General features: G+C 41.5%; 3 protein-coding genes across 3 annotated transcripts in view; 1 reads left to right on the forward strand and 2 right to left on the reverse strand.

Annotated features, from left to right (window-relative positions):
- RPAP2 (RNA polymerase II associated protein 2) overlaps positions 1-385 on the reverse strand; it is a 31,212-nt gene extending 30,827 nt beyond the window's left edge. Inside the window, exon 1 of the mRNA XM_069862766.1 lies at positions 294-385. Within this exon, the coding sequence (XP_069718867.1) occupies positions 294-339 (46 nt within the window). The 5' untranslated portion in view covers positions 340-385. The remainder of the gene's footprint in view (positions 1-293) is intronic.
- A 710-nt stretch (positions 386-1,095) lies between these two features.
- Positions 1,096-16,925, forward strand: GLMN (glomulin, FKBP associated protein). Its single transcript, XM_069862767.1, has 19 exons — positions 1,096-1,119; positions 2,024-2,098; positions 2,597-2,722; positions 3,526-3,645; positions 4,442-4,550; positions 4,974-5,220; positions 5,707-5,806; positions 6,655-6,842; positions 7,308-7,361; positions 8,283-8,313; positions 8,662-8,751; positions 9,257-9,298; positions 9,381-9,454; positions 9,753-9,837; positions 10,759-10,865; positions 11,958-12,021; positions 13,363-13,486; positions 14,758-14,840; positions 14,976-16,925. The coding sequence occupies exons 2-19, from the start codon at positions 2,033-2,035 to the stop codon at positions 15,081-15,083; spliced, it is 1,818 nt and encodes a 605-aa protein (XP_069718868.1). The 5' UTR covers positions 1,096-1,119; positions 2,024-2,032; the 3' UTR covers positions 15,084-16,925.
- On the reverse strand, positions 16,075-23,655 carry C8H1orf146 (chromosome 8 C1orf146 homolog). Its single transcript, XM_069862772.1, has 5 exons — positions 23,587-23,655; positions 21,025-21,118; positions 19,981-20,149; positions 17,178-17,256; positions 16,075-16,176 (listed from the first exon to the last, which is right to left on the reverse strand). The coding sequence occupies exons 1-5, from the start codon at positions 23,653-23,655 to the stop codon at positions 16,075-16,077; spliced, it is 513 nt and encodes a 170-aa protein (XP_069718873.1).
- Between the last annotated feature and the right edge of the window lie 1,433 nt (positions 23,656-25,088).

Below are 25,088 nucleotides of genomic sequence, written 5' to 3' on the forward strand. Positions count from 1 at the left end.
ACTTCGCTTTACAGCTCAGACCCGGGTGCGCAGCGCAACTGGTACGGCCGAGCCCCCTTCCCCCCCCACAACGCCGACTTGGACGCGTCCACCGCGCTGCCAGGACCGCGCAGGACGAGCCCAAAGCGCCGTGCGGAGGGGAAAAATGCAACCCGCACTCCAGCTACCCCACGCCCCCAACCACCCCCCGCTGCAACCAGGTGGGCGAACCCTCTGCGCTGTCCGGAGGGCGCAGGGCGAGCCCACAGCGCGGTGCGGGGGGGGGGGGGGGGGGGGCGGCACACGCACCCTACCTGCGCGCCGCCGGCCGGCCTTGCCCCGCAGCGCCCCCGCCGCCATCGCCGCCGCGCGCCGCCCCGCGACCTCTGACGCCGGGGGCGGGGCCGAGGCTGAGCGGCGGGAGAGGCGGCGGGTGCGGCGGGTTAGGGAGAGCGGGAGCGGGGCGGACGGGGGGGCTGGAGCGGTGAGGAGACGGGGCGAGGCGGGCGTTACCGGGGAGAAGGAGCCGGGCGGGCGTCACGGGGGAAGAGGGAGCTGGGTGGTCGATATTACAGACGGGGGAGCCCGTGGGCCCTCTTGGCAGAGGGTTTCGCACGTCTCGTTGCTCGCCTCCGGCCGCTGAAGCCGCCAAAAGGGTTTAATGAGAAGCTGGATTAGGTATTAAGGCCAGAGAGTGTCCGGGAGCTCAGCTGGTGGATCCCTGGGGCAGCACGGGGGCATTCGGGGCTGTCCCAGGCCTGTGGGCGCTTTGTAACGCTCCTGAGGGGTGAAAGTGCAAGAATATTGGCATTCAGGAGCGTATTTTGTTTCAGTGGGATTAGTAACATCCTATAAATTAAGTGCTTGTAGAGCACACCGTGTGTAATGGGGCATACAGTAATGACGCAATTAAAAGGACAGGCTGGGCACGCTGCTCGATTGCAGCGATGTGAAATGCTGAAATAGGCTGTTGAGAACAGAAGGCGAGTTGTGTGTTCTTTGAATAACAAAAATTCGCAAGGCGGATGTTTTTGAAGGTTTCGGAAGTCACCCGTGTTTTTGTAAACGTCCAGGTACCGCAGTTATCGAGGTTGCAGAGGTCGAATGCAAGAGGGGAGATTAAGGGTGTTACGCTGAGAGGTCTGTATAAATGTGAAACTGGGGTGTTTTGATGAATAGTTTGCTAATTATGCAGGGAACTGACACGCACAGTGGTCACATAAGCAGGTTTAGGCACGTGGAATTACTTAAAACTATAAAGATTGTGAGTGCTGCTATGATATATCCCATGGATAACCAAGCTGGACTTTAGTTGCAATTCGTGGTCCTGGCTATGTAAAACTTTGTATGCGCTTAATGTTACTCAGAGTGTTTCATGTCAGTGTTTTTAGCAAGAAGGTTTTAAATTGTAGTGCCTAGAGGTAAAAGGCCACTGAACTAAACCCAGCCTAGACACTAGAAAGAAATAAATGATGTCGTGTATGTGATCTTGTCTGGACTGTTGGTAGAAACTGGTGCAGTGGTTGGATCAGCTGTGCTCATCCCAGGTATCAGGTTAGAGTGTTCCGGTTGGAGCTGAGCAGGAAGCTGTGCTGGTGACAGCAGTCACAGAAAATAGTGTATCGTGGGTGTCCACAGTTGGTACGCAGGGAGCCCAGACGCGTTCTGCAGGCATCTGTGCTGGGCAGCAGTGAGCCCAGACTCGCTCCATATTAGCTGCAATTCCCAATGCATATGCCCAAGGAGTAGCTGGGGCCTCCTCACTTCTTAAGAAAACCATGATACTGCTTGAAAAATTGCTCCTGTGCACATAGGAAGCAGGTTGTTTCCTGTCTGTATTAATCTGCATATATGGGCAGTAGTATAACATAGTGTACACTTCTTAAAAATACATTTTTCCTGTTTTGTTAATCATGTGGTCTTTATAATGTCTGTCTGTCTAGGTTGTTCTCATTCCTCTGTTGGCTTTTTTTTGATAATATGATTATTTTCCAGTCTCTGTTTTTACTTGATGTGTTTTAATACTGTGCTCTTTAATTTACAGTAGTTTTCAATGCCAGAAGAACAAAGCCAGACTATAATGGCAGTTGATGAACTTCAAGCCATAATACAAAGATGTGTAAGTGATTTTCTTTCCATAAAAGTAACAAGTGTAAGCAGTGTGTGTTTCCATGTATTATAATAAAACCCAGCTGATCCCAAAGCACAAGACAGTTGTGACAGGACCCCTCAGTGGGCAGCAAAGTTCAGCCTCCGTGTTTTGTCGACTTTTCTGTGGTGTTTATCCCTGGATGCTCAGTAACTTCTGCTTCTTGGAGAAAGCACTGTCCTTATAGTCACTGGTAGCTATCTGAATTAACAGAACCCTAGCAGGTTATTGTAGAAAATGCAGCTTCCAAAAAACATACTATAGTCTGGACTTTGCAAGTGCAATTGAAATACTGCTTTTGTCTTCTGTAGTAGCCCTTGGTAGTTTTTTTTGATATGTGAAAGATGTTATGTGAGAAAAGATAAGTTACAATGACGCTACATTTAACTTTGAAACGAAGCTTGGGTTTTCTTATTTTTTATTTGCATTTGGTAAGTATGGAGTTAAATGTGTGTATTTCTTTTCTAGCAAATTCTGGAAGAAGCCGATTTCAAAGGAGAAGATTTTAATCTGTTTCAGGTAGCAGGCCAGAAGTGTTTAGAAGATGGGTATACAGCTCAATTATTAGAAGTAATTCAAAATGAGAAAAACAAGGTGAGTTTAAGTTTGCCCTATGTATTAGTTGTGCACTAACACACTGTGAAATAGATAAAATTGCTTATTAAAAAGGGAAAGCTACTTTCACTGTGGAGCGACATTGTACATCTGGATAGTTCATATGTTGTTCTGTGTTAATTGCACATTCTTGTGTAACTTCAGGTAGCTCACAGCAACCTTAAGAAAACCATTAAGGACTGTTTATCAGTAAGTTAAGCAAAGGAAGGACGGGACAAAAGTATAATAAAGAGGAAGCGGTAACGTTCCTCTTCTGTGGGACAGGATGTCAGGTGGTGTACTGGGTCTGACAGGCATGGAGTTAATTTTCTTTGTGGCAGCCTGTTTGGAGCTGTTTTTGGTTTCTGACCAAGACAGTGTTGACAACATGCTAGTGTTTCAGCTGTACCTGTATGGTGCTTGCACAGTGTCAAAGTCCCTTCTGGATTCCCTCAGGTTAAACATAATTTGTCTAAGCATTCTTTCTTTCAGCAAGACTCCTCTACTCAGTTTTGTTTTAAATGTATTGCCATGTGAATTATTAGTAATAGATAACGACGTGTTAGAATTAATACACTGAAGAAACCTCTACAAAATGCAGAGCTGTGTTTATAGGTATGGGGAGAGAATACAATGTATGTTAAGTACAGAACTTTGTGGTAATAGATGTTGAATTTTCAGTTTTGGTGTTGGTTACAGCCAGGACATTGATCTGTTGTCTTTTTTGGCCTTCATATGTACAATTTTTCTGTGCTTGGAACATGTCCAGTTTTGATTTATTCTCTGAAAAATCTGTTTTTTAGGTTATTGTCAAGAATATGGGTTGGAATCTCATCTCTCCTCTTGTTAGATATATTTTCACGTATAAACAGCAAGATGATAAGCGAGAACACTGCCTGAAGATACTTGATCAGTTGGCACAGGTATGTTTTTTAAATACATGGTTATAATGCAATAATTGTAAGGAAGGAGAGGTCTTTCTGATTTCCCGATTTGCTTTCTGATTTCCAAAGAAGACAGGGCATGAACACTTCTGGGTTCTTCTGTCCATCTCCCACAACTTTTAAATTCATGGGCCAGTTTCATCTGAATTAGACGCAGGCTTAGTGTTCTTAGAGATAATTAACCTCTTACAAATCTTGTGTAATTAATAACAGGGCAAACCAGAGACATAACATTGCCCTGAAGAAAAGGCAGATAAAACTCAGTTTCTGATAGCCAGCTGTGGCAGTCAGCAGCCACAGGGACGCAGCCTCTCGTCCACTGCAGATAGAGCGTGGTGGTGGTCCTCATGATTCTGGTGGAGCAGTGTGGGGGGCAAAAGTGTTAACCTCTAGAAAAATAGTGCCCTTTAATTCATGTGCTTAAAAAACAACTTGCAAACTATAGCTTGAGTTGAAGTCATACTGAAGTTTATTTTCCTCTATTCTCCTAATGATTACTGTGCTAAAGTACTCTGAAGTTTTTATACGCGATAGAAATCAAGTCAGTGTCATTATTATTTCTTGGTTTAAATGAAAGTGTACACACACAAACACTATACAGAAGATATGAATTGTAGGGAAGTAATTATTATTTCATATTTGTTTTCTTAAAGATTATCTTAGATGTTCAGACCTGCTTTCTTGACATCCAGGAGCTTCTATACTGAAGCTTGTTATGAATTTTTTAGCAGGTGAACGTGGTGATTTAAAAACATGCATTGTTCCTCTCCTGCAGCTATGCAATCCGAAGGAACTTTTTTTGGGTTTACTTGAGCAGATTGAGCAGACCTCTGGAGAGCAAGTGTGCCAGACTGTCTTGTTATTGCTTACGCCCTTGCAGACAGGTAATGCAGATATTTTCTCATATGATTTCTGAAATAAATGGTTTTCGTATTTATCAAATTACTGTAGCCTTTACTGCAATAGTTTTGGAGTATGTCTGTCCTGACAGGCCTTACAGTCCATCATGTTCTGTAAACTAACGCAATATGTAATTTCCATGCTTATATTGGCCACTTAAAAAAAGATTTTAGATGGGGGAAAAGCAGTATTCAGCTATATTTTGTCATCTACAAACACTGCATGTTAAACCACTGGTGATTTTTATTCTTGCTGGGTTTGCTCATGTGATTTCACGTTTCGACTCCTCTCCTCTGAAACTGAAGGCTTTCTTCTGTAGTCATGTTGGCTTTTTTCACTTTTTCCCCTACTAAGTAATGACTTAATGTTCCAAAATGTTCTTTTTCTCTGTCTTTCCCCCTGCCCAGTGCTTTTGAAGCTTCAGCACAAGAAGGCCTACTCTGTGGGTTTGTCTCTGGCTGTGATTATGAATCAGCTTGCTCCCTTACCGGTACCTTACACGAAAGAGCAAATACAAGAAGATAAACTTGGTCTCTGTCAGTGTTGCCATGCAGTGGTGGACTTTGCTAAACCTTTTGTGAATGAAGTTGTTAAGAACATGGAAAAGTCATCAGAATACAATGACACGGAGCTGAAAGAAGAGCTATTAAAATTGTGAGCGCTTCATGTCAGTGTAATGAATTTCCACAACTTAACAAAATGAGCAGTAGGCATTTATCACATGAGCAGCAAATAAATCATCTTGCTAGTGTTTTATAATGCTGCCATTTTACGTGAATTGATGTGGTATTTTGAAAAAGAAACCCCCTAAATACACCTTAGATATTTATGAACCAAGAGAAGAACGGTATAAAACATCTTTTATAGTACAGGGAAATGGTAAAGAAATATTGGCCTCTGTGTTGTGGAGATGTTTTGGTGTTCTGCTTTTTCTCAAATGTACAATAGTGAGGATAATTGTATTCTGGAGGTGAAATCTTAAGGAATGCTTCTATGGGAAATGTTATTTTTATTCTCCCTGGAGTATCAGGAATAGCAGCAACTAATAAGAGTATAGGCTTTGTTCCTGGTCATCAATGACACTTACAGTCTGTGTGTGCGACCTTATTGGTCATTTAGTTTCTCCCCTTTTTATTTCAGCTGTATGAAAAGCCTGGAATACCCATTACTGACAGCTCAGCTCGAGCAGCTTGAAGGCATTGAAGAACATCCCTTTCGGCATTTTGCAACTGAAATTATAGTAAGTGCAGTCAAAATTAAGTACAGTGTTTGCAAAAACAGTGGTTCAGAATTACCTGTAATTCATTGTAGACCCCATTTTGCTTCCTTTATTGGTTAGTGGCTTGATTGACTGGGCCTTTTAAGGTAATGCAGGTAAATAAAGGTCTAGAACAGTGCCAGGTCCTGTCTCTGGATACTGCAGATCTTGCGCATGCAGTTTTGCTCTTTGTAAATCTGCTTGGACTGCTCTCTGAATAGACAGCTGCTGCTTTGCTGTAACTGCTGCTTTTTCTTGAGAATGTGTGAATTTTATTATAGTATCTAAAGGAATCACACTGCCAGCTAATCTGTATGGATGGGGGACCACACCTGTACTTATGAAGTCATCGGTGTCACTAAGTGGTACATCACTGGAAAGAAAGGCCATATGGAGAGATTCTGACTTCAAAGCAGGGTTTGCCTTTAGCAGATAAACATTGTGTTTCATGTTGATGAGTGAGTAAGCAGAAAACAAAATATGGAGTGTTCTGTGATCTGAAAAGGACAGGGGTCCTGCAGCGCAATGTAATTTTGAAGCTGTTCGTGTTCATGGTGTTGTGGGTAAGGGAGCCTCAGTAGGGTTTTGCAGGTGGGACTATTTTGTCTTTTGTTAACTTTTAAGTGCTTGACTTTGCTATTTTAGTAATGATGTTCTGACAGTAGTTTTCTCCTGCAGGGTCTTTTTTATGTATGTATATATATAATTGTATTAATTGTATTAATGTGTATGCATGCTGTGTAAGAGAACTTACTATGAGTACAAGTAAAGATGTGAAGCAATCGGTGCATGGGTCTTTTAAAGGCAACTGTAGGAAATCTCTTTTTTAGGACATTTTATGGGATATAAGAGAATTGGTTCCGTTAGTGTTCTTACATCGTAAAGGCAAAAGTCTGGACTGGGAGAGTCAGGAATTTGCTGACATAGACCGAAAGAATTCTGCAGACTCTTTGGCGTGTCTGTCATACCTGGTGTTTGTTCAGCATTTTGGTATTGATCACTTTCCAGTGATATTTAGGTAAGAACTGCTCTTCCTCACTTGTAAGACTACTAGAAGATTCTTTATGAGCAGGAGGAAATGTTCAGTTTGTGACTGGTTCTGAAAGAAAACTGTATTTCACCAGTATTTGTTTTATGTCAACCTTTATGCATTTGTATTTTCTGTAGCTTGTATTACGTGCATCAAACCATACCACAGTCCTGCAGGTTGTTAGAGTTTGATTTGAGATGAGATGACCTTTTAAAGAAACTGGTAGGATTAGTCACAGGCTGAAAATCAACATGTGTTACATTTTCAGTTGTGTATTTACAGTCTCTGTGTAAGAGTGATTAACAGCAATTTGACTATTGTGTCTATTTCGAAGTTATTATATAAAAGTTTTATACGGATGTGTTTATAAATTTTTAAAATGAGATTAATCCCGTCAAATATACTGTGTACACATGTATGTGGTTTAGTGTAAACCTTATTTTTCTCTTTTAGTCCGTCTTACCTTCTGCAATGCAATATGACACACATTGAAGTGCTACTGAAGAGGTAGGGTTTGTGGTGTTTGGGTTCTAAAGAGTGGGTGTGAGCTATCGTAGTGATTCACAGAATCAAATGTCGAATACACCAGTTGAGTTCAGAGGAGGTTTTTAAACCTGAGTTCAAATAGAAAGTTCCGTAACAAAATGACATCTTTTTCTAAGAAGCATGAAAAGTTGTCTAAAACGTTTATTTTTTTTTTTTTCAGCTTGTGTTGTGACAGCATTTTTAGAAATTTTCTTCTGAAAATGCAAAATTCTGGTCTTTTAAACACAAACAGAATACTTTGATTGTTTATTTACTTGTACTTGCATAACCATTCATTTACTACTAGAGGATACTATCATGACAGCATTTATTTGAATGTATTCTGGTGCAATATGCAAACTGATTAGAGGCCAGAGCTTCTAAAGGAAACCAGATTTTTCTGTTTATTGTGATTGTTTCACCTTCCCTAAGCAGCTGTGTCCAAACAGTTTATAACATTGTTGCAGAAGGGCAGTTTCCCATGATAAATGCTTACCATTTCCTGGGAAAATTTAAACAAGGCTTCCTAGTCTCTTCAGTTTCAGATCTGCTCTGCTTCTTGTAGGCTTGCAGAACTGTGCAAAGGGAATAACTAGGGAGAAGTTTCATTTTCTTCGTTCATCAGTGTCTTGCTACCTGTGAGATATGAGGTGCTACTTTTGAGCATTTATAAATACAGAGGAAAAAAAATATCATTTTTCACTCTGCAGAGGGGAGTCTAACTTCAGTCTTTCATCAGCCAGTTTATTCTAAAAATTGTGCATAGGAAAAATGAAGATACTACATATAGAAAATAGAATGAAAGTTGTTGAGGGACAAGTTTTTTATTCTCTTCTAATATTTCTTCTGAAATATCAACAGTGTCTTCAATTAACAACTTAAATTTGATTTTTTTTTTTCTAGAACAGAAGAGTCTGTGTTATCTAAAGGACTTGTAAGTTTTATTCTAATCAAATTTTCAATGTTAGAAGGTTTATTTTCTCCAGATTAAGTAATGGTAAAAGTTTGTTTCCCTCTCTGAGAAAGGTACAAATGATAGTTGAGATAATAGTTTCAGAAATATTTTGAGGCTTAATTAGGTATTTTTCAGTCTCATCCATCTGCATAAATATTAGAATTTATAAATGTTTAATTTACTATTATCCCTTACATTCGTAGCTCCTAGGAGCTTCAGGTATGTGAATGAGCATTGATAGTGAAGGTGGGTTTAGCCAGGAACGTTATGCATACGGAACAGTGGCTTATGTATGTGCACGACGTTGGCAGCATTTTCCCCTCACAGGATCTGTTTGAGAGCTGTTTATTGAGAATGGATGATGACAGCCTTCTGCACCAGTATTTGGAATTCAGAGATTTCATCAATGTATCTCAGGTAATCAGAACCAACGTACAGAAGTTTTTAAAGTCTGATAAGTATCTAGCTGTGTCTGTGTGTTTGGGAAAGGACACACTGCTCAACCTTTATATGCTCGTTTTGTTAAACAGAAGCCTTCAATGTAGTATAGGATTGCTTGTGTTTTCACCCACTACAGCATGCAGTTCCCGTGACATTTAAAACATCCTCAGTGTGTGTGCAGGCCACTGGTGGGCAGGTGCTGAGCTGAAAGATGATGCCTGCTTAGTTTTGCCTCTCCTTGCAAACCTGCTGCTTGACTATGTTCTTATCTGGACCCAGCAGCACGAGAACAGCAGCCCTGGGAGTTCACCCGCAGAACTGGTGTGAATTTCCCTGAGGAGACCCTTGTGGCAGCCGTGGCTTTGTGGGCTGAGGGGGTTCAGGTTTGGTAGTTTGGTTTTTTTAATGAGTAGATTTTAGTCAGTACGATGCAATGCGGTAATTCATATGTAATTAGAACTTATGCTTTCTTTGACTGCAGGATTTGGTGAAAGTCATGACCCTTTGTCCCATGGAGCATCTGGTATGTAACAGGACCCACTGAATCAGTGAAGTGCTGGATTTATTTAATTAGAATTAATTTGATAACGTTTTTCTTTTTCTAGAGAAAGAAGAGTTTGAATATTTTGCAGTTGTTCATAGACAAATTTGATGCAGAGGGAAAATACACATTATTCAGGTATGCATCTGGATACCTGGGGGTTGCATGATGCCAGCCCTGTTGCAGCTAAATTGCATAGATACAAAGATTTCTGGCAGTTTCTGGTAAACTGCATTGATTTTACTGTGTTAATTATAAATAATAAGTTCCAATTGCATCACAATCTGCTGTCTTATGTCAGCTGATTTAAAGGTTATACAGCCACCTCGTTTTTCTGAGCTCAAACTGCCACGCAGTGAATAAGGTCATAATGTTGTCTCAGTTTTGAGCTAAAATAGGCAGCTTTGAAGAAATAATATTTGTTTTTCATTTGAAGGTGTTTACTGAAGACAAGCAACCATGCTGGCGTGGAAGGGTACATCATTAAAAATATAAAAGATCAGATTCACCTGTCATTAACGGTGAGGCGATTGCCGCTAAAAACAATGTGCTGCCCTGGGATTCTGTCAGTGTTGGGAAAACGTATATAGCTTCAGCTTTGAGTGATGCGTTAAAAAAATCCACTTGGAAAAGAAACATAAGATTGGTATATTATATAATTTAAAATAGTGATCTGGCTTCATTCTGCACAAGTATTTTTACATTGTAATTTTACAAATGTATTTTTTAATTTCACAATCTTATTGTATTTCTCTAAGAATTTATTATTAGTTTTTCTGTGCTTGAAAAGACGTGCTTGCCCCTTAAAGGGGAGCTATTGTTCTCACAGATCCTCATTTCTTGATTATAATTCAAATGCTACTGCTCAGACACAACTCCTGGTTTTGTCTTGGTTTTTATGATGCCAGCTAGCATTATAAGTGCTTCACAAATATGAAACTTGTCATAAAGGGTTAAGTCAGATCAAAGCATTTAAATCTCATTTTGTAATAATTTATACCAGGAAGTTGGGAAAAGTAATTTAAAATAAATTACCAACTTTTTTCTCTTTTATTTTAAAGAAAAATCTGCATATAGGGCCTTTTGCAAACCCAATTTGACTTTCAAGGATACTTCCTTATTGCAAATAGGACAGTATAGTGCATTTATGCATGTTTTATGCTAGCATAGTTATGTCAGGAAACAATGAATGAACTACCTACTAGAAGATAGTCTGTCCTGTGTTGAATCGGCAGGGGGAAGGAGGTGATATGAAAACTGTTCCAAAAGGGGCTTGTGCTAACATTGAATAGGTGAAAGTGTATTCTGAAATGTCCTTACTAATTACTTTTTTGACTATGCAGCCTCAGAATTGTCTCAATATATTTCTCCTGTGTAGTGTTCCCTGGCTGTCGAAGGCAATTTTAAAATTCCACCATATTAATTTGTATTGTTTTTTTCAGGTGTGTGACAGCATTTGGTTTACAGGACATCACCTGATCTCCCTTCTAGATTTGGTGCTTCTGCTTCCAGAAGGTGCTGAGACAGATCTGCTGCAGAACTCAGATAGGTGAGCTGTAATCAGAGGTTTTTCTTCTCTTGTCATCCTTTTAAAAGACTTCAGACTGCCTTATTACAATGGGAGGTTCTCTGTCATGTAGTTAATGAGGTGGCAGCATCAATGTATTCTGAATTTTTGGAACTATAAGTGAAAATCATCACCCATTTCAATGATCCTTTCAACTGGCGCTGTAGAGAAGAATGTCACAATGCTATTTCCTTGATTTTAACATTAAGAAAGGAATTCCTCCTCTCTTCCCTGAGGATATAAGGCCTTGGATGTCAAGTTACAGAACTAATTGGTAAGGCATTCTTCCTGCAGGACTGTGTGGTTTGTCAGCTTTCTGCAGAGTGATTGGAGGAAGAGATGTGTTGTGTTCTCACAAGCAAATCACAACTATCAGACACAACTTAGAGCATGCAGCCCTTTGGAGGCTGTTTGACAGATTGCTTCTGGGAATCCACTGTTCTATGAGTGAGAGTACAGAGCCACCTGAACAGCAAATACTTGCATTAAATAATTCAAAAATAACTGGACATGCCTCTGAATCTCCTGTGCGGCACAAGTCTCTTCCTATGTGATTAGTGAAGGTTGGGCTTGGAAGCCGGTAGAGTGGTAGTGTCCAGATGTACACGTAGCTACTTAAAAACCCAGAAGTGTGATCCATGATGGTACTGTTTATCTGGAAAAAGCAATAAATAGTTTTGCTAAAAAGCGTGATAAAACAAAAGCAAAAAGCCTATTTTTAAAAGGTACCCCAAAGTAAAGATTCAATACAATGCAAACTGTTGCAGCAGTTTCCCATCTGCTTTGGATCACCAGTGATGCACATTCTGGTACAAGGCTCTGTCTCTGAGAGAACTCTCCCTCTCACTGTCACTGACCTTCTCCACTGACAGGTTTAGTGCCACTTTGCATGATGCCAACAGCTCTGATGTGGACGTGACGGCACAGTGGAGCTCAAGACTGAGCATTATTGCCCAGCCAGGGAGCAGCTGCCTTTTCTGTAAATGGATATTTTTAGGATGTCTGGCTAATAGAAGTTTTAAATTATCTCTGGGATATAAATCAGTGTTTAAATAGTGTAATTTTGATTCACAGGATTATGGCTTCACTAAATCTACTGCGATATTTGGTCATTAAGGACTGTGAAAGTGATAATCGGGTAAGTACTAATTGATCTGGAAATTACAGGTTAGCTAAGGGCTGGGTTCCTGTGAATGCTGTTACCCTTTAATCAAAATCAGGTTTTTTGCATTTTCCTTTGCGATGGTCTGTACCCCAGAAGTGATGTTTTTATTAACTGCATTAGGAGATACGTGGTGTGTTCTTTTATTCTGAAATGTGATTGTGTTCATACTCAATTGTTACTGCAAACAAGCAAATCCTTTTTACACTGCCTGATGAGCTGTGGTCTGTGTCCTCAGTTTTAGCGCATGTCACCATAAAAGAACATTTCTGTCAAGTATTCCCATGAGAAAAGATTCCTCTTGCTTATTTATTCAGTGGTGTCCTTCAAGCCTCCAAGTGGATTTCTTTATAATAATAATACAGACCTTTTGCAGTTCAAGAGATCCATTTTATTCATCTTTAGGCAAAGTGCTTTGTGCAATGCGGTAGAAGTTACTAACATTAAGATTTCTTAGAAAGTATTTAATTACCATACTTAAATAGTTTTTAGCTGTGCAAAACAGTATTCTATATTCACAGCAACCGTGCAGCTGCAGGATAGGTACACATTAAAAGCTTCTCTAGGTATTGGTGTCATTTAATAAGTCTTGTCTATAAGTTCCACCTGCTGAAGTAATGAAAGGAATGTCCCAACCTGTCCGATTTTTTTCTGCATTGCTTTACTGAATAGAGGCTGGAATGTTTCATGCCCTTTGCAAGTACTGCTTGCAGAAAGGAATCACATAAATGACTCCTGTATCTGAAGACACAGACTGGTTTTTCATTTGTTTCCTCCTGCAGTAGTTCTGTAACTACAAGGTCACAAGTTACCAAGGCAGAGGAGTTTTCCTCTCGTGCTGTATAACCTTGCACAGCCTTGCTTTTGCATTCCTCTTTTTGTCTTGTCTTGCTTTGAGTGCCATTATCGTGAGCTCCTCCTTTGACCCATGTGAGGCTGGGGAGGAGTTCACGTGTCACCAGCTGCTGTGCCCGAGAACGGGGTCGCAGCACAGCCAGTAACATTCCTCACTGCTTTGTAACCCGAATGCAGCATCAACAAGACCCTTACAGATTCAGGGTGCATGACATTTATCAGAGCTTTTATTCTGTATAATATAGTGTTCATTCAGGAACATGAACTTAAATATTTGTGCCCTTTTGCTGCTGAGCTATCTGATTCCACAGCTGTTCTTTGCTTACCGGAGAGATTCCAGCCTGAGAAGGTGGCCAGCACAGAAGTGTGTGTTGTAAAGACTAATCTCAAACTCGTGCTCCGAACCTTGGCATTGTGATGCTCCATTAGAAATCTGTAACCCTCTCTATTCCGTTTGAACAGACGGGTGTGTGGGCAGCACTCACCAGGATCGAGCAGAATTTCTTAAAGCCACTGCACGTGGGACTCAATATGTCAAAAGCGCACTATGAAGCAGAGATAAAGAACAAGAAAGAGAACAGGAGAGGTGAATTTTCTTTTTTCCTTAGTTCTGTTCATATTGTGAAACTTTGGAAACCCTTTGCCAGCAAAGGTGTGTACAGATTCTATTTTATTGAACTGTAGACGTGATTCCAAATTTCAAATAGTAGTCCAGTATTCCTGTAGTTGATATTAATGATTTTCATAATTGGTCAGAAACATTTGTACTGGTTTGCCTTTCATCACATTTGGAAACTTTGTGGAAGCCTCCTAGAAATGTCGCACAAAGATCTTCAAAGTTTATTCTGCGTTTATGCTTTTGGTTTTAAGGTGAGACAGGAGCAGCCAAGTGTCCCTGTGAATACAAAGCCCTTGGGTTTCATAGCAGGTGTGGGGAGGCTGATGAGAGAAGAAATAACTCACACAGCTGATAGGTGCTTTCGTAAAGCTTGAGGGATTATGTCCAGGATTGCTTTTTTAAATGTTTTTTTTCTATGTGACACGCAGAATCAACTTCTGCTGTGAGTTAAGCAGCCATGTTCCACAGGGCATAAGAGCTGTAGTTGCTCAGGGCCGTCTCTGTGTCTGTCACATCCTCGTTCCTCTGTGCTCTCTGCTATAATTAAGACAGCCCAAGGAGCTGGCTTCTGCTCCCAAAATGTCAATACAGGTTTTTGCCCCTGGTCTTACCCTCTTCTCTCATAAACTGTGTGAGGCAGAGAAGGGGAATGTTTCCAAAGACAACCTGTCTTAGGTTTCTCTGGCCTTTGAGAAAGCATAGGGCGATGTCAGTTTGGGAGAGAATGTGTAACTCAGCAGTAAATGGTTTGACTTTTTTACTCTTAATCTTTGTAAGCATGAGGTTGAATTTCAAATATGGGATCTAGATGTAAGAGTTCTTCCCCATAGTTTTCCAGCTTGTCCCTGTAGTTTTGCCTGCTGCAAGTGATCTGCCTGAAACAGACGCCTGCAGCCTGTTCTTATAAAATGTTTCTCATGCCTGGATACATTAAGTCAAACTGAAGAGCCTCCTGCTGTCTCTCTGGATGTGGAAATATTAAAAATCAGATGTAATGATTTTTTTTTTTCTTTTAAAGAGCATTTTAGCTTTGTAAATTGTGTTGCTATAGCTTGTTTAGTAATGTAGTCACGTGTGATAAAGTGTAGAGACAGCACCAGCTCACGCCATCTTGCTCTGAAGGTCTTGTGGTCTTTAACAACTACTGCCTAGAAATGCTAATATAATAGTTATTGTTTTCACTCTAAAAGTTTTATGTGAAAGAGCAGTGTGACCTCTGGATTGTTATTTTCTTCCAGAGGCACACAGCTCGAACACAGTCTGCTCTGTCACTGTTGGTGGGGAGAAGATGCCTGCCATGACAACCGAAATGCAGCTTCAGGTGAGTCTGCGATCCCTTCGCTTATACAGAGGTACTGAAATTATCCTCTGTCTGGAGACAAATGGGCATGTATAATGCCTAAAAAAACTTCTCAAATTGTTCTAATAACAACATTGATCTCTTTTGTCATTTCAGGTTTTACACTCAGCTCTCTTCACCTTTGATTTAATAGAAAGCGTCCTAGCTCGAGTAGAAGAGCTCATCGAAGCGAAAGTAAAAGCTGGAATGGATGAAAACAGTTAGGTCAGCTGAAGTATTTGAATTAACATTCTGACTGTAAGACTTGAGCTGGAAGGAGGCTACCAACCTTAAAAGAAAAGCAGTTGAGAGGCCTTGAAGAGCTGCAGATGCTGCTCTGTTCTCTTTCCTTTGCTGTTGGTCGATGGGATTTGCAGATGTGGCCTGGTCACTAGATCCCCCTCGTCAGAATGGGATGTGCTTTAAGTTTTTAGAAACTAAACCCAAAGGTTTTTCTTCATTTTGTGCTGTGGCCAGGACGTGTGGTTGAGCATTTATTTTTCTGTTAATTTTCAGACTTTGTTTGATAAAGGTTGCTGATGGGTGATGTGAATGACAAAGACTTTTATAAAGGGACTGGACAATTGTTAATTAAACAGCGCTGTTTAAGCACAAGGTATTTTTAATAGCATGTTTTAATGCTGACAAACAAACTTCTATATTTACAAACAGGACTGCAAGTTATAGATAGAGTAGTAGAAACACTATGGAAAATGAAACCAGGTTTAAAGAAAAACACATCAGCTTTGAGCCAAATAAGATGTTAAAGCTTAGCTGTTGTGTTACTAACACTTGTGTTTAAAACCACACTGTATCAGGTTTCATACACGGAGCTGATTTTGCATTGGAAACCTGTATTTTGGAATTTTGATCATTCTTAGTTTTAATGATAAAGCTTTCCCAAAAGATATATCAAATATTTTGGGAAATTATTATAAACAAATGAGCTCATAAATTCAAAATTCATAAATTCAAAATCAAATTTAAAATAAGAATGGCTTTTCTATACTGCAGTTAAACCATTTTTCCCCCTTTAGAAGGGGTAGTTGTAGCAATTTTTGCTATTTTCAACTGTACAGTTATTTAATATGAATTTCCATTCCAACTGTGTAAGCTGTATATACAGACTTTTGAAATGTAACAGTATTTCTAGGAACATTCTATATTTTGTGTAAAATGGAGCCACTCTATTTATGAATAAATCCTCCTCCGACTGCTACTCCTGAACCATCCTCCAAACTGGGATGTTTTCCATTATTTGGGCTTTTGTCAAGGCCATTCTGTGACGAATATCATCTGCTCGTGGCTTGGAAGTTACCTTGGAGGAAAAAAGTGTCATGAGTAGGACACAGTAACTCTTTGGTAATAGAATATTCAGCATCTTATTTTAGAAATAGTGCAAATGTAAAGTTATTCCACAGTGAAATGTGAATGTTTACTGAGGTAGATACTTGGGAATGATGTGCACAGAAGTGATTTGCAGTGATGCACTGAGCATCCAGGTACCAAAAATAAAGAGAAAATAAATAAAAGTCGGGGGGAAAAGACTAAGCTGGACAAGCAGTAGATTCTGCAGCAAGTTCTAAGTACCTGTCAACCGTGTAATGAATGAACAGCTTCTGCTATAGAGTGAGTGAGGTGTGGCTTATGCACTTTTAAAATGCAGAACACGGGACAGTTTAAAGGTTATTTTGAGATGCCCACTTCTGGAAAGGTTAAAATGTAAATTCATGTGATTTCCAATGTGTCATTCTACCTGCTCCCTTTTACTTTTGGTACATGGATGTTGTCACCATTAGCATCTAAGTTAGAGTTTTCATAGACAGATGTTCTTCACAGAAGTTCAGTAAATAGATTTAATTAGAAATGTCTTGATGCATACAGGCTGTGTTGCAGATGAACAGATAAATTATGCTCATTATGAAGCTGCAGAAATAATACACCAGTATGTGCCTCAGTAATAAAACACAAGTAGCTCAAGTTCTCAGGCTGGCATTTTTACTTGGTCGTCTCATATTCAGATCTCATGCTGGTTCCACACTAACAAATGATGTGAAGAGAACAGAACAGAGGTAAAGAGCTGAATTAGCTCTTAAATATCTAATTTGTCTTCCTAGGTGCTATTGGGAGCTTTGACTGTTACCTGTAACCACAGGTTAAAGCAGCAGAGCACCAGTCCCACTTCGGCGTACTACATGGGTCATGGGCAACATGACCGCAAAGTTCCACTGGAAAAGTGAATATTTTTAGTCTTTGGCTTTTCGTGGCTCATATGCTTCTCCAGAGCCAATAGTTGTAGGTAAATGCAACCAGGCTTACCTTTGCTATAGTTAGCATTAGCTTCACACTTTCAGCAGCGTTATGAACTGGTATTACTCGTAAATTACTGCCTAGGAACCTGCACATCAAAACAAATTAAGGTGTTACTTTTAAAATGCACACTTAATTTGTTCTGCTGTCAAAATCAACAAGCGTCCCTGCACAACATAAACAGCTTCTTGCTGTGCCCTCACAAGCACACAGGAGGTTGTTTTTATCTGTAAAGGCAGCTGTAGAGCTCATGCTGGTTGTGTAACCATCTGTCCTGTTTGTGGGATCTGGACAGGCTCATTTCTTTTCCTGGGGCTCTTTGGCAATCAGTCAATTCAGTCTTCCTAAGCGTGTGTACGTCCTCCAGAGAGAACTCAGCCCTCTTCTGTTGTTTTGTGGAAGACTCTTCTCAGTGCCAGGAAAAAGGCTTTTTTTTTTTTTTCATTTTCTGTGGCTTTGTGAGAACACAGGGAAGGATCTAAAAGTACCGAGCTAAAAATCCTTCAGAATTGGAACTAGATCTTTGTAGCACACTATCTAAATATAGCAATCTTGTGTCAGGTGTGAGTAAGATAATGGGATAATTCTGCTAAGAATAGCATATCAAAGCTTGTTCATTCAAATAATTTAACCTAAATTTCATTCTCTGTCTATAAATAATATAATTTATGTGCATTCATTCCTGAGAATGGGATCTGGAGATTTAAAATGCTAACATCAGTTAGCATTCAGTGCAGTCATGGCAGAGAGATCAAGGCTTAGGCGGGCACAGCGCCTCAGGACCTGCATCTTGAGTAACAATGACAATGTTAGCATTGCTGCTGCTTCCTGTTTTAGAGCTAAAACACAGTAGGGACTTAGCAGCAAAGAATAAGGAAGGTTAAATAATCAAACATTTAATCCAGACAAAGTGCCAGCTGCTCGCTTGTGTCCTCCCCTGTGACTGCCACTTGTTCTCTCCTCCATCTGTTTGATATCTTAGCCTCACTCACATCAAGACCCGTGCTCCTGAGGTATCTGATCAGAAATAGGCTGCCATTCTTCTAATTAGCAAAAATAAATGTTACAGGCAGTGCCATTGCCCAGGAGTAGGCACACAGGTCACTGGTGAGCTTTGCTAAACTCTGATTGCAGGAATTGTGGCTTGATTTACATTTAGGAAAATAAATGGATGCAATTTCGCTGATACTGGCAGTGGGCAAAGCAAAGCCTGGATGAGCAGAGGGCAGCAAAGCAATAATCACGTGGCTTACCTAGATCCACAAAAATCCATCTGTCAATAATTTTGTTTCCAGTTACAGCAAGTCTAAATTTAATTTGTATTTTATGAATGTGATCAATGGGCAGACTACTGTCCCTTCGAATACAAGGCTGGTCTTGCTCTAGGGTGTTTAAAATTTCCTGTGGGGCTTTGCTGGAGACGTCAGTGGAACTCTTTTGAGCTGGGCTAGTAGAGATTGCTTTTCTCCCTCTTCCTCTAGCACCCACACACTCCTACATTAAGTATTCATGGGGCTGAACAGCAATTCTGATATTTTCTTGGTAATAATTATAATAAAAATAATCCTTCTCAACTGAACAAAACTGTAGAGAAGCAGAAACAGTAATACAAGAAGACCTGAAAATATCAGGGGTCTTTGGTTTGAGAGAGTATGGCCCAATTTTCACTCCCACAAGTGCAAGAGCTCAGGCAGTGGGGTACGTACACAAGCAGAACCCCAAGCTGCCCAGGCAGTAACAAAGCACACACATCTAAAACATCAACAGTGGTTTGGTATGGCCTGCAGTGACAAAACTGTTGTTTTTATTTTAATAAAATGACTGATTGTGGAATGGGGTGCAGGTTCAGAACTTCACCCTTGTTAGTGAGCAACACATTCACAAAATCCATTGTACTTAACCACGGAACAGGCTGAGAATTAGCATTGCCATCAGCTGAGTAAAGTGTTGTTGCTGAACAGTGGCTGAGCTTTTAAGACCTCTCATGAAAATTTATGGAATTCTCACCAATGGGTAATAGATTTCCTACATTTCATCCCATACACTCTGCAACTCATCAGCATTTGGCAGCATTCCCAGGATATAATGAAACTTGTGCTAGTTTCCAGGAAGTAAAGATCAAAGACTCCATTAGAATAGTCACTTCTTTGATGTCGAGAGTGAACATCAACCGCAACCAAGGACTCCTGTACCAGAAAATGGGCTTCACTGCAAGTATGGAGCATAGTCTGATAACCATTGTCATCAGCTGTGTAATAAAACATGCGTGTGTTCAGGCTTCATTAGAAATTGGAGATAAAACGAACCAGCTTTAATGTCCAGCCTTATACTTGTGGTGTAAAATAACACCGATTAGTTAAGTGGTTCTAGCTCTGTATCATAGACAATGCTCGAAGTAAACAGATTTTAAAAGCTAGTTAAGAACCTGTACTTTACAATAAAGCTTTTCTCAGGAAGGAAGCTTGCTTATTTTGTCTTGAAATGACCATGAAAGGTGTTGACAGAGCTAAGAAAATTGTCTGATTTCCCAGTTCAAGAGAAGACTTTAAAAATCATTGTATTACATACCCTAAAGTGAACGAAAGGGATGTTATTTGCTGGTTTGAGCAATGTGCCCTTTTGTCACCTCTGACACATCAGATTGATTCTCTTAGTATTCTTTTCCTTTGCTATTATTAAACATATATTTTAAATAATTTTCCACTGCATTAGCAAAATAAGATTTGTGTTTCTGAAAAAAATTCCTGAATCTAGGGCTGCTACTTCACTTCTTCCTCGCAATGAGGAGTTTGGTTTGGTGTTGAAGCCGTACCTTCTCTGGATCCTGAACATGACATTCCATTCTTCTGGTCCATGAAGAGCAGCTGACAAAACCAAAAAGCTGTTCCGGTGAATGTTCATGAACTTCTGAATTCTTTCAAAGAGCTGCTCCTCCCCTGCCGTAAGGAAGTCCTGAGTGTCTGCCAGCATGAATGCGACGCCTGCTGAAGAAATGGTGAGAAATGCAGACAGCACAGCAGTGACACGATTCAGTTCTCCTCACAGACAAGGAAGCAGAATTTTGACTCAAACAGCAGTTTCAAAGGTGATGGAACAAAACACATGAATGAATTTACACATCTTGACAGTGAAATGGAGTTACGGACCTGGCCCAGGATGGCTGGTATTTTTAAGATAAAACTACAAATAACTCGGAGGTTGTTTTTGAGCATAACATAAAAAACCCAGTGTTCGATCCACTCAAAGCACAGACATCTGAACTGTGGAAGCACATGCTTCAGGAGCGAGCAACTGTTGTGATGACATGAATTTAGGGCAAATGCAAAGGCAGATTGAAAAGCTCAGCAAGTCCTGTTTCTGGAGAAGATAAACACATCTGTAGCATCTTAAAAGTAAGGTAAACTGTCTACTGTGAAACATGAAATTATAACCCCATCAGCTACATTATTCTGAAAGAGAAAGTTAAGGCAGCTGAAGTTGGGGAGGTTTAACAACAGAGGATACAAGAGACTAAGCCAGAGCGTGTGCATTAATCCTTTCAGGAAAGCTTCAGCCTGTGATCTCCTCTGCCTGTCTGAAGCATCTTCTGCTCCATGAAGGAAGGAAAGAGATACCGTGTTTGCAATTACAGTGATTTCTTAATCAAACATGCTCAAAGGATGCTTTCCCTAACTTCTCATCCTCCAAGTTCTCTGCTCCACCCTTTGACTGATGTGCAGTCACAGCACAGCTCCTTTCACCTTCACACAACATTCCAACAAAGCAGCCTGTGGTTTGGTGCCGCCTGCACCAGGGCTTGAGCTTGTACCTCGTTAGAGCTTATGAATTTAAAAATAAAAATTTGGAAGTACTGTACCAGAAAGAGAAAAAATGACTGAGCCAATCTCCACTGATTCCGAATATCGAACGCGGTGTTGTTGCCTCTGTAGAAGTGTAGAAACTTCATGGTTCTAAATAAATTTTAAAAGATAATTTTTAAAATATGTTTTCAGCTGACAAGTTCAATAGAAACATTCTCAAAGCATTGTCCGAACCGTTATAGACGGAACTTCAGCATTGCTTTATAAAACATAGCTTTTATTCCTGTTGCAATAAAAAAAAAAGTAAAATGTTAATTAAACTTTTTCAGGTAATGAAGTTTTGAAATATTTGCGTTGGAAGCTGCCAAACGCTGAATGACAGTTTTGTATGCACACATTCAGTTTGCCACAGGAAACTCCTGCATAATACATAAAGCAGCTCAAACATTTCACAGTCTGTTTAGGATGTGCAAAAGGAGGATTTGCAGAAGCGAGGACCACGCAGCAGCCTGTTCCTATGACTCCAGTTAATTAGACTGCATTATTTTCACAGATGTCAGCATTTCATTTGGAAGACAGTTCAGAAAATCTGTGTAGAGCGTAGTTTTCTTTAAAGCTTTTTGACAGAATGCAATCCACTCAGGGAAACTAGGACACGACACTATGCAACATCATCACCTAGAGAATGGGATTGGTTTGGATATATTTTGCAGGCTGTAAAAAGCATTTCTGCAGTATGATGTTGTACAGAAGCCTTGTGCAAACACATAGGTTTTAAAGATTAAAGCACTGAATCCTTTTTAGCTACTAACAGGCTCGTTAAAATACCCATTTAAAATGTAGTTAGCCTGCCTAAACAGGGAAGTGTCATGATTTAGTGGAAAAGTACAAAATAAAGTCCAGAGAGCAAGTGAACCCTGAAGGAGACAGCAACCAGAAATGGGCTTTCAGCTGGGCTGCAAAGGGAACACTCAATGACAGCTGCTTATGAGGCATAACTGCAGTTTTGGAAAAACTCTGCTTCAAAGCCACTGCTGACAGTGAATCATTTAATACACAAATATAAATAACAGCTGCAAGAAAAGGATAGCTGCACAAGAAAAAGAGAGAGCTCATAATCAAAACTGATACAAACTAATGTCTTTGTAACAGAAAAGCCATCTTAGCTTTGTATTCAGCTGCTTCCATTTCTTTTCTCCCTGGGAGACCTTACCAACAGCAGTTGTTTTGAGCAGAGCTGGGGCTCTCATTTGTAGGAGTGAGTTATGCTGGTACCGCTGATGAGACCACTGCCCTCCAATACCTCTCACCGTATTATAGATTAAGCTGTTCTTGAAGCAGCGCCCAAACTGTGATGGTTTACAGGCTGTCATTCCAAGGCAAGCAGGCAAATGAGAATAGGCTTTAAACTGAGATGATTCAGGAATGACTTCAACACCATTCACCCATTTATACAGCAGAGATGGGGTGATAACCTTGTCAGACAAGTGCATAAGATATCCTCACTGTGAATCGAAGCACTCTTGCCTCTCAATTCTCTCCAGCTGGCATGAAATTGGTCTCAGCTGCAGGAACTAATTACCAGCTCCTTGACATGCCCTTTCACTTGACTGAAGAACACAGTCCAGGCTTCTGATATTAACAGGTATAAATATACATCACTATCTGTCAGACTTACTCTTTGGAACTGCATTGCACACTTACTGAGTAATAATCTACACCAACATTGACACTGTATAGTGGAAAACAAAGAGTTCAGGGAGAAATTCAGAAAATTAGAAACATTTCTGTTGGAATTATTCATAGTGCTAATTGAAAGCAGCATCACTGCAGCGCAGAAACGATGAGTTAGCAGGACAGTCCTAAAGCAGCATAACTCAAAATAGCGGGTGGCAAGAATACTAAACAGCTAAAGAAGGAGGGAGAAGAAAAACCACTCACACAAAAGAATCACAACTATAGCAGAAACAGCTTCAGGCTAGTGTCACCCCTCCATCCTCAAAAACTATAGTCATTAACAAAGAACCATAGAATAGTTATGGTTGGAAGGGACCTTAAAGATCATCTAGTTTCAACCCCCCACCCATGGCAGGGACGCCTCCCAGCAGATGAGGCTGCCCAAGGTCCATCCAACCTGGCCTCGGACGCGCCCCAGGGATGGGGCAGCCTCAGCTTCCCTCGGCAACCTGCCCCAGGGCCTCATCACTCTCATCATAAAGAAATTCCTCCTTATGTCTGGTCTAAATCTGCCCCTCTCCAGTTTACACCCATTGCCCCATATCCTATCACCACAAGCCTTTGTAAACAGCCCCTCCTCAGATTTCCTGGAGCCCCTTCAGGTACTGGAAGCTGCTCTACAATCTCCTCAGAACCTTCTCTTCTCCAGGCTGAAGAAGTCCAACTCTCTTAGCCTGTCCTCACACAGGAGGTGCTCCAGCCCCCCCACCATCTTTGTAGCCTCCTCTGGGCCTGCTCCAGCACCTCCATCTCCTTTTTATGTTGAGGACTCCAGACCGGACACAGTACTCCAGATGAGGCCTCACAAACGTTGCTCAAAATAGAATATAGAAAATAAGGAATGCTTCTTTCAGCTCTGCTGTGAGGGGCCCGTGTTTTACCTGCAGGGCCGTGCTCACGATGACCGTCGTTGTCCATCCCGGCGGCTCCCGCCCGCCGCTCTCTGCCATTTCTATCACGGCGTCGGCAGTTCTGCAGGGAAATCTCAGCTGCCACCCTCTGAGGAGCCTGGGAGAAGAGAGATGACGGCTGCCTGCCCCTTCAAGAGGTGAGTGTTTAAGGCACCTGGATCTGATTAAACCCTGGGCCCCACCCGATTCCCCAAGGTGCCGGTTCCCAGGGGAATTGGGTACAAAATGGCTGTGAAGAGCCTGCAGCTGAGGGGCTGCCTCTAAGGCACAGCAGGGAAAGGGGCGTGATGATTGAGTCACTACCGAAAACCATTCCTAAAAGCACTAAAACCCACTATGAACCCTTTACCTCGTTTCTAAAGGGCATGATTGTTACCCTACAGCTTTTACAGAGACGCTTTGGGAAGAGGGTCCTGGACCCCTGCCCTGCCTGGAGCGGCCCTCGTGCCACAGGGCTGAGCACGAGCTCTCCTCAGGTGCACTTGCATCCTGCTTTTCTCAAAACACTCCTGGATACCCAGCTTGGCTAGGATTCTCCTTCAAACAGGCTAGGGACGCTGGCCCCGTGGCTGGAGCACAGGGTGGCTGAGCCTGGCCCTCCCTCGCACCCCTGAGGCGCCCGCAGAGCCGGTGCTGTGGAGCCTTCGTGCTACCTGGCTCCCCATGCAAGCTTCGATCCGACCTCTCCTCATTTAATGATGCGGATCCCTCCGGCATCACACAGAGACACAGAGCACGGAGCAGGGCCTCTCAGCATGGCTGGTGGCCAGGGCTGTCTGGGCACAGAGCTGCACACAGGGCATGGAGCTGGGATGCCCTCACAGATGGTGGACAAGGATCTCTGGGCATGGAGCCCCCCGACACCACACCGAGCATGGAGCATGGAGCTGGGAACCCTCATGTGGCTGCTGGTGAGGCCTCTCGGACCCCCATGTCCTTCCCCATGCTCTGGAGGAGCCGCAGCTGCCTCGCCTCGCAGGCCTGAGGCGGTCAGTGGTGGCGACCAAAGCTCCCAACAGCCATGCCAAGTGCCCGTAATGCTGCTAAAAGAGCAGGAGGCACCAAAGCTGGTTGCCTTTCCTCCATCCCGAGTCCTGTGGCGTATAGTTGGGCTCCACGGGGATGCTGCCGACAGCCCCACCGCCTCGTCGGTGTCCTCATCAAAGTCTGCCATAGGCTCGCTGTTGGCCTGAGAAACTGCTGCCGTGCGAGGGCAGATCGGGTGCCGTTTTGAGATGGTAAAAAGGATACAAGCATGGAAGGACACCGTGCAGAGCAACTGGGTGTAATAAACAATAATGGTAATTAGACTGCTTTTCAACAGGAAAAAAAGTCTTGAGGGAGTGTTGTTAATGGACAGCTAATTCTGCAGCTGCTTCTGGGGAAGAAACGTTTTTTCTATGATATTCTAAATATAGCAGTTACACAGTGTGAAAATGTGCAAGCAGGAAACAGCACCACGTCCACTGAAA

This window comes from Phaenicophaeus curvirostris, chromosome 8 (assembly GCF_032191515.1).
Source record: "Phaenicophaeus curvirostris isolate KB17595 chromosome 8, BPBGC_Pcur_1.0, whole genome shotgun sequence".
NCBI classification, from domain to species: Eukaryota; Metazoa; Chordata; class Aves; order Cuculiformes; family Cuculidae; genus Phaenicophaeus; species Phaenicophaeus curvirostris.

What these genes read in the sequence shown, in the direction of transcription:
- C8H1orf146 (XM_069862772.1), bottom strand. Translation starts at nt 23,655, where the DNA reads ATGGCAGAGAGCGGCGGGCGGGAGCCGCCGGGATGGACAACGACGGTC. An exon ending in TCGTGAGCACGGCCCTGCAG is followed by an intron (nt 21,119 to 23,586) that starts GTAAAACACGGG and finishes AAATTTATTTAG; the next exon opens with AACCATGAAGTTTCTACACT. An exon ending in ATGTTCAGGATCCAGAGAAG is followed by an intron (nt 17,257 to 19,980) that starts GTACGGCTTCAA and finishes TTTGATGTGCAG; the next exon opens with GTTCCTAGGCAGTAATTTAC.
- GLMN (XM_069862767.1), top strand. Translation starts at nt 2,033, where the DNA reads ATGCCAGAAGAACAAAGCCAGACTATAATGGCAGTTGATGAACTTCAA. An exon ending in CTGTGTTATCTAAAGGACTT is followed by an intron (nt 8,314 to 8,661) that starts GTAAGTTTTATT and finishes TTCCCCTCACAG; the next exon opens with GATCTGTTTGAGAGCTGTTT. An exon ending in ACTGTGAAAGTGATAATCGG is followed by an intron (nt 12,022 to 13,362) that starts GTAAGTACTAAT and finishes CCGTTTGAACAG; the next exon opens with ACGGGTGTGTGGGCAGCACT.